The sequence below is a fragment of the Danio aesculapii genome, chromosome 9, assembly GCF_903798145.1.
Source record: "Danio aesculapii chromosome 9, fDanAes4.1, whole genome shotgun sequence".
NCBI lineage: Eukaryota > Metazoa > Chordata > Actinopteri > Cypriniformes > Danionidae > Danio > Danio aesculapii.
In genome coordinates, this window is record NC_079443.1 from 1166138 (window position 1) to 1181137 (window position 15000).

General features: G+C 39.2%; 1 protein-coding gene across 8 annotated transcripts in view; it reads left to right on the forward strand.

Moving 5' to 3' along the window:
• The window catches only part of zmp:0000001200 (dedicator of cytokinesis protein 9), a 139704-nt gene that overhangs the window by 94875 nt on the left and 29829 nt on the right, over window positions 1–15000 (forward strand). For all 8 annotated transcript variants that reach the window (XR_008838318.1, XM_056464650.1, XM_056464651.1 and 5 more), the window contains exons 29-37: window positions 21–104; window positions 1508–1619; window positions 3850–4028; window positions 6097–6210; window positions 7345–7444; window positions 7824–7942; window positions 13056–13179; window positions 13450–13516; window positions 14473–14520. Coding sequence is in view for 7 of the 8 variants with exons in the window: in XM_056464650.1 (XP_056320625.1) it covers window positions 21–104; window positions 1508–1619; window positions 3850–4028; window positions 6097–6210; window positions 7345–7444; window positions 7824–7942; window positions 13056–13179; window positions 13450–13516; window positions 14473–14520 (947 nt within the window). In the remaining variant the exon portion in view is untranslated. The remainder of the gene's footprint in view (window positions 1–20; window positions 105–1507; window positions 1620–3849; window positions 4029–6096; window positions 6211–7344; window positions 7445–7823; window positions 7943–13055; window positions 13180–13449; window positions 13517–14472; window positions 14521–15000) is intronic.

Below are 15000 nucleotides of genomic sequence, written 5' to 3' on the forward strand. Positions count from 1 at the left end.
TGTGTGTGTTTTTTCCCCAGCGTTGCTTTACTTTCATGGACCGAGGGTTTGTTTTCAAGCAGATCAACAACTACATCACCTGCTTCACGCCTGGAGACTCAAAGGTCTGTTACTGCTGATCATGATTCCCAACATGCATTTATTTATTTTAAAGGGGAGCTATTATGCAAACATCACTGTTATAAGGGGTTTAAACCCAGTTCTGCGCCAGCAGTGTGTGAATATCTCCAGCCTCTAATGATAAACATGAATTAATTGTGTTTGTTATAATCAGACTTGATCAAAACAGTCTGCAGAAACACTTTGATTGACATTCTCCCTTTGTATGATGTCATCAGAGGGGGAAAGCCCCACCCACTAGTGCCTATCTCTCCCTCATTAGCATAGGATGCTGGTTTTGTTTTGAAATGCTGACACGCATGCATTCATAGCTCCGCCCTTTTCTGAAAATAGCACAATCTCATTTGCATTTAAAGCGACAGTCACCAAAACACCACAATTAGGATCAAAGCATAAAAGGGTCAGTTTCAGAGAGCTGGAGAACATTATCTGTGGGGTATTTTGATCTGAAACTCCACACACACACACACACACACACACACACACACACACACACTGTAGAGCAGGGATCACCAAACTTGTTCCTGGAGAGCCGGTGTCCTGCAGATCTTATCTCCAACCCCAATCAAGCACACCTGAACAAGCTAATCAAGGTCTTACTAGGTGTACTTGAAACACCCAGGCAGGTGTGTTGAGGGAAGTTGGAGATAAACCCTGCATGTCACAAGCAGAGAGAATGATCCAAACGCAATTGCTGTCAACACAAAGGATTTTATTAACTGTTCAAAGCTTTGACGACTGTTCCTCGTGACTCAAGTGAAAATGATGTGATCGCTTGGCGAGAGCGAAAGGTAACAAGGCAACCAGTGTCCAAATCGACAGGCGTAAGAGAAGTCAGGCAGGCGGGCATCGATCAGGAGAAGGATGGGACAACGACAAGCTCAGCGTCAGACAGGCGAAGTCGAAGGTAGGTGGCTGGCCGGGATGAATACAAAATTAAAAGAGAAAAGTCACAGGCAACCAAGCAAAAACTGGGCAGAGAGAAAAATAAAATCAGAACATGAAGTAATGAATGACAATGACTGGAATCAAGACAAGATAACGTAGCGAGAGGATAGCGACAGGACACACTAGCGACTAGAAAGTGGGAAAGGTAGAGCTTAAATAGCAAGGAAATTAGAGGAGACTGGTTGCAGGTGCAGCAAACCATGTGCACGCTGATCAGTAATAGTGATGGACGCTGCAAGGATGACAAGCAGGGAGAGAAAAAGAGAAAGATCAAGCCAGTGCCCCGACACTGCAAGGCACCGGACCTCCGGGAACAAGATTGGTGACCCCTGCTTTAGAGACATCAGACATCTTGTAAAAAGGGGTATAGTAGGTCTCCTTTAAACACATCTCCATATATACTGTACGTTGTTTTCTTGTCTGTCCCTCTGTTTCTCAGACGCTGTATGAGTTTAAGTTTGAGTTTCTGAAGGTGGTCTGCAATCATGAGCACTATATTCCCCTCAATCTGCCCATGCCGTTCGGGAAAGGTCGGATACAGCGCTTTCAAGGTGATCCATCCCTGAAATTTCTTATTTATGTTTTATTTAGGCTAGAATAAAAGCAGTTTTTAATAGTTTTAAAGCCATTTTAAGGTCAATATTATTAGCCCCCTTCAGCAATATTAGTGTTGGATTGTCTCCAGAATAAACCACTGTTATACAATGACTTGCCTAATTACCCTAACTTTACCCTAATTACCCTAGTGAAGCCTTTAAGAATCAGAATCAGAAAGAGCTTTATTGCCAGGTATGTTCACACATACGAGGAGGTGCAGTACAGTGCAACAGAATGACAGAGACAGGAGAAAACACAGATCATAAATATATTTTAAACATAGAAGTAAGTAGTGAATGCAAATATACAGATTGACAAGTGTATGTACAGGTAGATTACTATATACAGCATTATATGTGCAGCTGTTATATGCAAACTGGCTTGTAAAGTGTGTTGTTAAATATATATATATATATACAGTTGATACCAGAAGTTTCCATACACTGTATAAAAAGGCACATAGGCATTAAAAAAGTCAGATGTTAATGCTAAACTTTAGCAGAATAATAATTTTAGGAGAATAGCAGAATAATGAGAGAGATGTTTGTTGAGGAATTGTTCTAACTTTTCTTGAAAGTCAAGTTTACATACAATAAGATTATTCTGCCTCTGAAAAAGCTCAGATGATGATGTCAGGGTTTTGGACATTTCTGATTGGCTAATTGACAACATTTGAGTTCATTGGAGGCACAACTGTAGAAACGTATTTAAGGAAATCCTCAAACACACTGCTTCCTTGTGTGACGACATGGGAAAATCAACAAGCCAGAATCAACAGAAAACAGATTATAATTAGGTAAATTACACTGGGAACAAGACTCATGTTTGGAGACATGTCCTGTGCTCTGATGGAGCTAAGATTGAACTGTTTGGCCATCATGACCAGTGTTACATTTGGAGGACAAAAGCTTACAAGCCTAGGAGCACCATCCCAACTGTGAAGTATGGGGGCGGCAGCATCATGTTGTGGGGCTGTTTTGCTGCAGGAGGGACTGGTCCACTTCACAGCATAGATGGCATCATGAGGAAAGAACATTATGTAGGAATACTGAAGCAACATCTCAAGACATCAGCCAGGAGATTAAACATGGCCACAAATGGGTCTTTTAAACAGACCATGAGCCTAAGCATACTGCCAAAAGAGTTCAAATGTGCTTTAAGGACAACAGAGTGAATGTTTTGGAGTGGCCATCACAGAGCCCTGATCTCAATCCTATAGAGAATTTGTGGGCAGAGTTGATAAAGCTTGTGTGAGCAAGACAGCCTACAAATCTGACTCAGTTACACCAATTCTGTCAGGAGGAATGGGCCAAAATTCCTGCAAACTATTGTGAGAAGCTTGTGGAAGGAGACCCAAATCATTTGACCAACGTTATAGAGTTTAAAAGCAAAGCTAAAAAACACCAAGGAAATGTGTGTGAACTAGGACTGACTAGAAATTAATAAAAAAATCTCTCATTATTCTGGCATTTAGCAAATGTAAATGATTTAAGTAATCCTAACAGACCTAAAATAATAAACATTTAGTCAGATTTACCATCAGACATTTAAAAAAATGGTTATGTTCCTTTTTTAGAGTGTATGTAAACTTCTGGTTTCAACTGTATGTGTATAAGAAGTAGTGATGTTTGTTTTACAATTATTATCATCAAGTGTTCATGAGATGGATTTCCTGAGGGAAGAAAGTGTTTCTGTGTCGGGCTGTTCTGGTGCGCAGTGCTCTGTAGCGTCCACCAGAAGGTAACAGTTCAAAGAGGCAGTGTGCTGGGTGTGAGGAGTCCAGAGTGATTTTGGCAGCCCTTCTGCTCGCTCTGGATAAGTGCAGTTCTTGGAGAGTAGGAAGGGTTGTACCAGTGATTCGCTCAGCAGTCCGAACTATTCAACGTAGTCTTCAAGGGTCAGATTTGGTAGCTGAGCTAAACCGTGCAGAGGGCTGATTCAATGAGTCTAGTCAGATATTATTTACTGTCATCATGGCAAAGAGAAAATAAGTCAGTTATTAGAGATGAGTTATTAACACTATTATGATTAGAAATGTGTTGAGGAAATCTGCTCTCCGTTAAACAGAAATTGGGGAAGGTAATATACAGGAGGGCGAATAATTGCTCAGCTGTACATTGCTGCTCTCTGCTTTACTATTAATTTATAAATTATTAAACTAACGCTCCCTCATGAATGTGCCAGATCTGCAGCTGGATTACTCTCTGACGGATGATTTCTGCAAGAATCACTTTGTGGTGGGTCTGCTGCTGCGGGAGGTGAGCGCAGCGGTGCAGGAGTGCAGAGACATCCGGCAGATCAGCATAGCGGTGCTCAAAAACCTGATGATCAAACACGCTTTCGATGACCGATACTGCACCAAGGTCAGTGTGTGTGTGTGTGTGTGTGTGTGTGTGTGTGTGTGTGTGTGTTTGTGTGTGTGTACATGTCTTTGTGACATATCAGGACACAAATCTGTATAATGACCAGTGGTGGAAAGAGTACAGAAAAATCGTACTCGAGTTAAAGTACCCTTACTGCACTACATTTTTAGGCAAGTAAAAGTATCTGCTGTAAATATTACTCAAAGTATGAGTAAAAAGCCCTTTCAGAAGTACTCAGGAGTAGTGAGTATTACGCTGTATAAAGCTGATGCGTTTACATGTAATTTGTGGATGTGTGTGTAAACGTAACATTCTGTAGTGCGTTTAGTTATCGCCCAGCTGACACACAACGTCATAAGACGTTAATATTAGGTTAGATTTAGGTTGTGACGTCAGGTGACCAAAATTCATTGTCTAACCAGTGTCTAAGAACAATGCTATTTTGATGTCCAATAATGTCATCAAATGACGTTGATATTTGGTTGATTTTAGGTTGTGTTAGAAAGTGACCAAAATCCAACATCGAGCCAACATCTTAAATCAACATCATATTGACGTCAAATACTGACATTTATTCATCAGGTATGGCAACCAAAATACGTCTGATAGACGTCATAGTGGGAACACCCACACAACGTCAAGCTGTAGCATCATTAGACGTTGATATTTGGTTGATTTTAGGTTGGACGTTGGACATTGACATCAACCTGATTTTAATTTCCAAACAAAATGCAACGTTCCCACGATGTTGGGGTACAACGTTAATCTGACGTCATGTTGACATCTTGTGCCTGCTGGGTGCTTAAGGCCATTTCGGTCATCATACAGTAAACATCTGCATATTCTCATCAGCGATACGCTTCTAAACAGTCTCTGTCATTGCGTGTAAAGATTTCAGACATCCTTCTGGGCACTTTTAATGCTTTCAAACAGTTTGCTGCAATTATAAAGCGCACATGTCTTGAGGTAGTTCAATACGACGCCATTTACCTTCTGTAAAAGTACCGATACTGCACTAAACATGTACTCAAGGGAAAGTAAAAGTACACACTTCCTAAACTACTTAGTGAAGTATAATTCCTGAGAAAAACTACTCAATTACAGACATTTGAGTATATGTAATTAGTTACTCTACACCACTGATAATGACATGGGGATGACACAGATACAAGTAGTTGGTAAAATATGAGGATTGCTAATGTCCTCATTTCTCCAAAAGCTTTTAAGTCACACAGAATGAGTTTATTTCAGAAAGTAAAACTGCACACAGTCTCCTATGAGGGTTGTGTTTTGGGCATATCTGTCAACATTGGGATGTGAAAATAATGGATATACCCCCCATATTAAGGGACATTCGACTGCTTTCCTAACTTTTTATGCTCATTTCGTATAAAATAAGTTGTGTTTAAAAAACACCCCACCAAAATTATTAGTAATTATGTGTATATGTCTGTTTAAACGCACCCCAAACCCATACCTTCGCTCTGCTTCAAACTGCGTGTACACAATCCGTCTGGGGAAACAGCATCTATTAATCACTATGGAGCGCGTCAGCTGACAGTCACGCACTGCTACAATGACTGTTTTGAGGATTGCATATGAGGGGCGATGGCACCTGTAATTAAAAGAAAGGGGTTCACGCCGTTTTTATATTTATTTCAAAGTGTTTTCATGCCTAAATAAAATGAAAGCACAGAACATATTCACCTTTAAGAGCAAAGGGCGGCCCCTGGTGGTTCGGCGGTATGGGTTGCGTAGTGGGAGGGTCGGCTCTTTAATGTTTATTGCCACCCTTAAGAGAAAGACTGAAAATATGGAAGAAATACAGAAAAATTCCTTTACGGGATGATAGCAGGATAGAACTGTAAAATATGGGAGAATCCTGGGACAAATGGGAGGGTTGACAGTTATAGTTTTGGGGTAGGGTGAGGTTAGGGCAATAGAAAACACAGTTTGTACAGTATAAAAACAATGGAAACCTACTGTATGTAATGTCCCCACAATTCACAGAAACAAGTGTGTGTATGTTAATATAAGCATGTGTTAATCATGATGTGTGTGTGTTCAGGCTCAGCAGGCTCGTCTGGTGACTCTTTACCTGTCAGTGTTCAGTCTGCTGCTGGATAACGTGCACAGATTCAGCATCAGCACAGAAGCGGCTCCACTCAGTCAGATCAACAGTGTAAGACTGACCTCTAGTGGTTATTCACTGTACAAGCAGGTTTTAGTCATTAGTGCTGGGATTGAGTCTTAAAGACCATTTTAATATGGTCATGTCATTGGCCCGTGAACATTTCCTGCTTGTTATCAAACTATTTCATAACTGTAACAAGAGGCAATTCAATCATAACTTAATGCTAAAACAGCCATCATAACATTATTTATCAATATGTGGTTGTTTTTACATTCTCGGAAGGTATAGAAATTAAAAAATGGAAAACTGGAAATATGGGACTATTGTGTTTGTTTACATCCCTCAAAATGGAATTGCAGCACATCAGTCAGAAGTAACAGTAATGGAATATAGACATTATACAGTCATGGTGTCTTATACAAATAAACTCTTCTTTCTACTAATCAAAGAATACTGAACAAATAATTTCATGTTACTTTTAGGAATACTTGGAAAATATGTAATATTTAATATTTTTGTTGTGATAACTAGGGAAGAGGATTAGGGCCAAGCTGTTATACAAAAAATTAAAGCATCTTGAGATTAAAGTCATTATAATGTGAGATTAAACTTGACTGAACTCAATTACAAGTTAATCACAAATGAAATGTTGAGAATGATTTCATTGCATTTCAAGAATAAAGTTGTAAGATTTCAGAAATTAAAAAAATTGAGAATAAACTCATTAAATTCTGACTAAAAGTCTTTTTTTAAGGGAGAAATTTAAAAAAAATGATAATAACAAAATTTACAGGAGAGGCTTAGAGCCAATCAGTAAAAACATAAAGAATAGGAGATTTAAACTTAAGATAAAAGTCATTATAATGTGAGATTAAATAATAAATAAAACAAAAATCATTCATGTCATTATGTGTTGAAAACAAGAGGCCAAGCAATAATAAAACAAATAATGTTGAAAACCGGTAACCATTGACTTCCATTGTGTTTGTTTTGGAGTCAGTGGTTACCAGTTTCCTACATGCTTCAAAGTATCTTCTTTAGTTTTCAACAGATGAATGAAACTCTTAACGGTTTGGAAACACTTGAGGGAGAGTAAATAGTCAGTAAATTTGATTTTTGTGTGAACTGGCCCTTTAAGACCTCATATTAAAACTGATATTCAGACTCTGTGTGTTTCTTCAGAATGGCCGTGATGATCATTTAATGACGCCTCACAAGACTGTGGGCAGTCCAGCGGACGGCGGCCTGCATAAAGAGCTGTTTGGAGTGATTTCAGGAACAGGTAAGATGTCGTCACAATTAATCACAACACCACATGCAGTGTGTTAGTTCTCACTGAAAATACTGATCAAGCAGCTTTCAACATGTATGGAAAAATATGCAAATTACATTTGACAAGTGTATAATGCCATATATCAGATGCATATGCGGGTTTCCTCCTAAGATTTACTGTGTGAGCCTAATAGATCAAACATGATACTAAACGAAAAAAAACTTTGTCCAATGGGTTTTAATGGTTGTCTATTATAAAAATACGTAGTCTAATTTCCTTATTTCATATGTCAGGCTTTACAGAGTTAGAGTAATGCTGTGCAGACTGATAATATCCTGAGAATATATCTGTAGTGTACAGATGTGTTGATGTTTGTTGTGTTTGTCAGTGTCTCCGCTCAGCCACAGCTCTGTTCGTCATACGGACTCGCGCAACTCTCTGATCAGCACTGACTCTGGAAACGGCCAATCAGAGCGCAGCATTGACAAGCCACACCCCCTTGACAAGGTAATGCTGACTCGCATTGTGGGTTTACATTGTTTATGCAGGACTTACTCTGGTTTGTGTTTCTGTGCTGCTGGTGTGTGTGTGTGTGTGTGTGTGTGTGTGTGTGTGTGTGTGTGTGTGTGTGTGTGTGTGTGTGTGTGTGTGTGTGTGTGTGTGTGTGTATGCATGTGTAGGTGATTCTAAAATTGCAGGTATATGTCTTGTATCTGAGATAAACTTTATAATTTTTTTTTAAAAGCAAAAATGTCAATGAATCAGTTTTGAATAATTACACAAATACTGTAAAATAATGTTTGTTTGTGTATTTAGGCACATTTCATCAACCTAAAGACTCCCATTATGCCTATTTTTTTCTCTCTTCGCCTCCTGAATCATACATTCGGCTTCAATTATCGTCAATTAATTAAGTCTACTTGTCGTCCTTTTTTCTGTTTATTAGGTTAAATAAGCACGAAACATCTATTTTCTGTATTATTTGTCATTTTAGTCATAAAATATATATTTTGTGTCTGTAGCTACATTCTGGATAACTCTGTTACATCGGTTATAGAAAAGCAGAACAGTAAAGCACTGACTTGTGATTGTGACTTGCGTGGCGGGAAACTCTGGAAGGCATTGAGCCGTGTCACTATTCTTCTCTCATTATTTGTGCAAAATGTTTAGGATTCACCAATATGGTTATCCTCAACTTGGTTATCGTCAACTGGATTATCATTAAATTGGTTATTGTCAACTCTGTTATCGTCAACTCCGTTATTGTCAACTCCATTATCGTCAACTCGGTTACAACAACTCTGTTATCGTCAGCTCTGTTATGGTCAACTTGGTTATCGTCAACTTCATTATCATCAACTCCGTTATCGTCAACTCTGTTATCGTCAACTCCGTTCTCGTCAACTCTGTTATCGTCAACTCCGTTATCGTCAACTCGTTTATCGTCAACTCTATTATTGTCAACTCAGTTATCGTCAACTCCATTATCGTCAACTCAGTTATCGTCAACTCCATTTTCGTCAACTCCATCATTGTCAACTCTGTTATCGTCAACTCCGTTCTCGTCAACTCCGTTATCGTCAACTCCGTTATCGTCAACTCGTTTATCGTCAACTCTATCATTGTCAACTCCGTTATCGTCAACTCCATTATCGTCAACTCAGTTATCGTCAACTCCATTATTCTCAACTCAGTTATCGTTAACTCCATTATCGTCAACTCCATCATTGTCAACTCTGTTATCGTCAACTCCGTTATCTTCAACTCCATCATTGTCAACTCCGTTATCGTCAACTCATTTATCGTCAACTCTATTATTGTCAACTCAGTTATCGTCAACTCCATTATCGTCAACTCCATTATCGTCAACTCTGTTATTGTCAACTCTGTTATCGTGAACTCCGTTATCGTCAACTCCATTATTGTCAACTCCATTATCGCCAACTCTGTTATCGTCAACTCCGTTATTGTCAACTCCATTATCGTCAACTCTGTTATCATCAACTCTGTTATCGTCAACTCCGTTATTGTCAATTCCATTATCGTCAACTCTGTTATCGTCAACTCTGTTATTGTCAACTCCGTTATCGTCAACTCCGTTATCGTCAACTCTGTTATCGTCAACTCCGTTATCGTCAACTCCGTTATTGTCAACTCCATTATCGTCAACTCCATTATCGTCAACTCTGTTATCGTCAACTCTGTTATCGTCAACTCTGTTATTGTCAACTCCGTTATCGTCAACTCCGTTATCGTCAACTCCGTTATCCGTTATCGTCAACCCCGTTATCGTCAACTCTGTTATTGTCAACTCTGTTATCGTCAACTCCGTTATAGTCAACTCCGTCATCGTCAACTCAGTTATCGTCAACTTCGTTATAGTCAACTCCGTCATCGTCAACTCAGTTATCGTCAACTCAATTATCATCAACTCCATCATCGTCAACTCCATTATCGTCAACTCTGTTATCATCAACTCCGTTATCGTCAACTCTGTTATTGTCAATTCTGTTATTGTCAACTCCATTATCGTCAACTCTGTTATTGTCAATTCTGTTATTGTCAACTCTGTTATTGTTAACTCTGTAAAAAGTTTAATAATAAATCAAACTGTTAGTAACATAATCAGATGTTCCCTATCACATTTAAAAAAGAATCCGTTACATTAATATTAATCATTTTGTAATATTATAGATTAATAATAGATTCAGTTTACTGTAAATTATACAGTCGTTGTACATCATTACAGTTTAAATGCGTGACATGTACCCGCAATTCTGGAATGAGCCATGCGTGTATATACGTGTGTGTGTGTGTGTGTATATGTCTGAGTGTGTTAATCTGTGGTTGTGTGTCGTCCAGCGGGAGGGTTTCAGGCGCCGTCACTCTGCCAGTATGCTGCGTTTCTTTACTGACTCAGAGGAGACGCTGCTGTCTGCCCATCTCAAACGCCAGACCATGGACTTCTCTCTGCTGTCCAAAGCATCGTCTGAGCAACACACACACCCCACACAAGTATTACATGACCTCTGACCCCTGCAACCTTGACCCCCCAGCACCCGTGTGCATGTGGCTTTACCTCCGTTCCCTTAGCCAGAGGACAGTCTTGCAGAATGCAATTTTCTTGTTTTTTATTCATGTAGTAGTTTTAAGCGATAGGCCATCTTCTGCCACCGCACCCCTAAAGTGCCCCCTTTATGCTGTTTTAAAGGGTCAGTTCACCCAAAAATGGTCAATTCTGCCATTTACTCATCCTTCACTTGTTCTAAACCTGTTTGTCTTCTTCTGTTGAACTCAAACGCAAACGTCTCTTATAAAATGCCACGTGATAAACGAAGAGGATAATCAGACGCAATGTATTGTGGGTAATGCGGAGGAGTGTTTTCATAGTTTCCACACACTGAGGATCGTCTGGCAGGGGATCATGGGGAAAATTCTGGCCAGTGCTGTGCTGTGGTAGATGCATTAGCACACGAGCGTAGACCTGTGTGTGTGTGTGTGTGTATTTGTGTGTGTGTGCGCTGCTCTCCTCCTCATCTGTGCTGTCCTGTAGTCAGCTGTTTTGAGTGTCTGCTCTGCATGTATTATGGTGTTTTGTGTGTCTACATGCCCTTTTGTCCACACACAGGTGTGTGAGTGTGATTGTTTATAACAGTGCTGAGAAATGTCTGAGTGTGTGTTTACAGCTGCCGCTAAAGAATTTGGAAACGTGAGCTCCACTGCACTACATCAAACTACATTCACAATAACATGCATTGCAATCACAGGAGGGAGCATGACTAGACCGAAAGTTGTTCATCCTTTCTACTATTTCTACTGGTGTCTTGAAGAATATCTAGTCTAATATTATGTGCTGTCATCATGACAAAGAGAAAAGACATCAGTTATTAGAGATGAGTTATTAAAACTGTTATGATTAGAAATGTGTTGGAGAAATCTGCTCTGCGTTAAACTGAAATTGGGGAAAAAATAAAGAGGAGGTTGAATATCTCAGGGGGGCTAATAATTCTGATTTCGACCTGTATGTGTATATACAGTATTTATATATTCATTCATTCATATTCTTTTTGGCTTAGTCCCTTTATTAATCAGGGGTCGCCACAGCGGAATGAACCGCCAACTTAGCATATGTTTTTATGCAGCAGATGCCCTTCCAGCTGCATCACTGGAAAACACCCATACACACTAATTCACACACACACACACACACACATGCACTATATTCCTCTATAGCCATACCTGCCAACACTCCCGTTTTTCCCGGGAGTCTCCCGTATTTCAGACCCATCTCCCGCCCACCTCCCGTATTGTTCTGTCTCCCGAATATATATATGTCGTCACCTTGGAATTAGTTCTATCTGTGTTCAGAATGATTTTGAGATATTGACCTTCAAAATTTTGTATTCCATATAACAAACAGTATGTGTGTAACGTTTGTTTTTTAAATAAAAGTGTTAAAATGTAAACAACATATAAAAAACATCCCATAATGTAAATAATTTGTCATTTAATAAGAATATGTCCATAGCTCAATTTTGACAAATACGTCAAATATAACCTTAAAATTCTAAGGTGACGATATATATACAGTTGAGGTCAGAATTATTAGCCCCCCTGTTTATTTTTTCCCCAATTTCTGAACACATTTCTAAACATAATATTTCTAATAACTCAATTATAATAACTGATTTATTTTCTCTTTGTCATGATGACAGATATTCTTCAAGACACTTCTATACAGCTTAAAGTGACATTTAAAGGCTTAACTAGGGTAATTAGGGTAAAGTTAGGGTAATTAGGCAAGTCATTGTATAACAGTGGTTTATTCTGGAGACAATCCAACACTAATATTGCTGAAGGGGGCTAATAATATTGACCTTAACATGGCTTTAAAACTATTAAAAACTGCTTTTATTCTAGCTGAAATAAAACAAATAAGACTTTCTCCAGAAGAAAAATTATTATCAGACATATTGTGAAAATTTCCTTGCTTTGTTAAACATCATTTAGGAAATATTTAAAAAAGAAAAAAAAAATTCAAAGGGGGCTAATAATTCTGATTTCAACTATATATATATATACATATTGTTGGGTTGAGGCAGAGGCGGAAGAGTGGCATGCTGGAGATTACGAAAAGTGGGGGGGTGGGGCAGGTTAAATTCCGGGAGTTTTCCGAGAGACCGAACAAAACGGTAGATGGGTCTGAAAAACGGGAGATGTTGGCAAGTATGATTGTAATATATATATATATATATATATATATATATACACAAAGTTGAAGTCATAATTATTAGCCCCCTTTGAATTTTTTTTTCTTTTTAATTATTTTCCCAAATGATGAAGCACACATATATACATTTTAGTGAATTATAAAGGTGTTTCAGTACATTTCTCTCACCAGAAATTTGAAAAGAAAGTATGCTGGGTTTTTCCCTTTAGGAAAGCGTGAATTAGGTGTGCAGAAGTTTCCAGATCCTTCAGTGAGCTGTAAATGTGTGTGTGTGTGTGTGTGTGTGTGTGTGTGCGTGTGTGTGTGTGTGCGTGTGTGTGTGTGCGTGTGTGTGTGTGTGTGTGTGTGTTTGTGTGTTTTTCCTCTGATGTTGTGTGTTGTGTGTCCCAGTGTCACACTGCTGCTGCTGCTGCTGTTCTGGCCGGTTCTTTACTGCGCTCTGATAAACTGGACCAGTCTGAGGTCAAGAGTGTGTTGATGTGCTTCCTGCATGTGCTGAAGAGCATGTCTGAAGGTACACACACTCATGCACACACACTCATTCACACACTTATACATGCATGCACACTGATGCACACAAACACGCACATACACACGCATACAAATATGCACATGCACACACACACATACGCACATGCACACACTCACACAGTGAACTTGCTTCTTGTATTGTATCATGTACAATGTGTGTGTGTGTGTGTGTGTGTGTGTGTGTGTGTGTGTGTGTGTGCGTGTGTGTGTGTGTGTGTGTGTGTGTGTGTGTGTGTGTGTGTGTGTGTTCTAGACGCTCTGTTCAACTACTGGAATAAAGCTTCACCCACAGACCTGATGAACTTCTTCAGTCTGCTGGAGTAAGTGCTGCACACACTCACACTTTGCTGATTCTCATACAAATGACATGTTCTATCTCATACCCCTAAAGACAGCACAAAAACACTCAGCCCTTTTACATCTTTCTAAAACACAATTTAAAGGGGAGCTATTATGCAAATTCACTTCTATAAGGGGTTTAACCCCAGTTGTGTGTCAGCAGTGTGTGAATATCTCCAGCCTCTAATGATAAACATGAATTAATCGTGTTTGTTCTAATCAGACTTGATAGAAACAGTCTGCAGAAACACTTTGATTGACATTCTCCCTTTGTATGATGTCATCAGAGGGGGAAAGCCCCGCCCACTAGTGCCCATCTCTCCCTCATTAACATAAACAGCAGCCCTGAGTGAGAAGCAGCCGTCTGTCCATTAGCCATTAGAGTGTTTGAGCTGCTGAAGATAATGTCAGCATAGACTAAGAGGATTATAGATGTGGAGTTTTAGATGAACAGAGACAGGAGCGACATAGACTGACAGAAGCATGAAGCACACATGCACACCTAACCAGAACTCACAACACACACACTGCTGTTTTACATCTGTCACTATGCTGACACACAGGCATCTGTAGCTCCGCCCTCTTCTGAAAAGAGCACAGTCTCATTTGCATTTAAAGCGACAGTCACCAACACACCACAGTTAGGATCAAAGCCTGAGAGGGTCAGTATCAGAGAGTTAGAGAACATTATCTGTGTGCTGTTTTGAGTTGAAACTTCACACACACACACACACACACACACACACACACTCACACACACACACTAGAGACATCAGAGATGCATTTTACAGCTTGTGAAAAGGGGTGTTATAGGTCTTCTTTAATATGATTTATAAGCTGCTTTCTTAAAACAAACACACACACACACACACACACACACACACACACACACACACACACACTGCTGTCTGGTCATTAATTTCTCCTCTGTTTTCAGAGTTTGTCTTCATCAGTTCAGATACATGGGAAAGAGACAGATCGCCAGGTAATGTTTATTTATTCATTCATTCATTTTCCTTCGGCTTAGTCCCTTTATTCATGTCAGGGGTCGCCACAGTGGAATGAACCGCCAACTATTCCAGCATATGTTTTACACAGCGGATGCCCTTCCAGCCGCAACCCAGCACTGGGAAACACACAAAACACACTCATACACTATGGCCAAGAGGAGAACATGCAAACTCCACACAGAAACGCCAACTGACCCAGCCGGGACTTGAACCAGCGACCTTCTTGCTGTGAGGCCACAGTGCTAATCACTGAGCCACCGTACCGCCATATTTATTTATTATTAGTAGTACTGTTACTATTATTATAATTATTATTACTATTATTATTATTATTACTATTATTATTACAATTATTATAATTATTATTATTATTATTATTATTATTATTACAATTATTATTATTATTATTATTACAATTATTATTATTATTATTATTATTATTATTATTATTATTA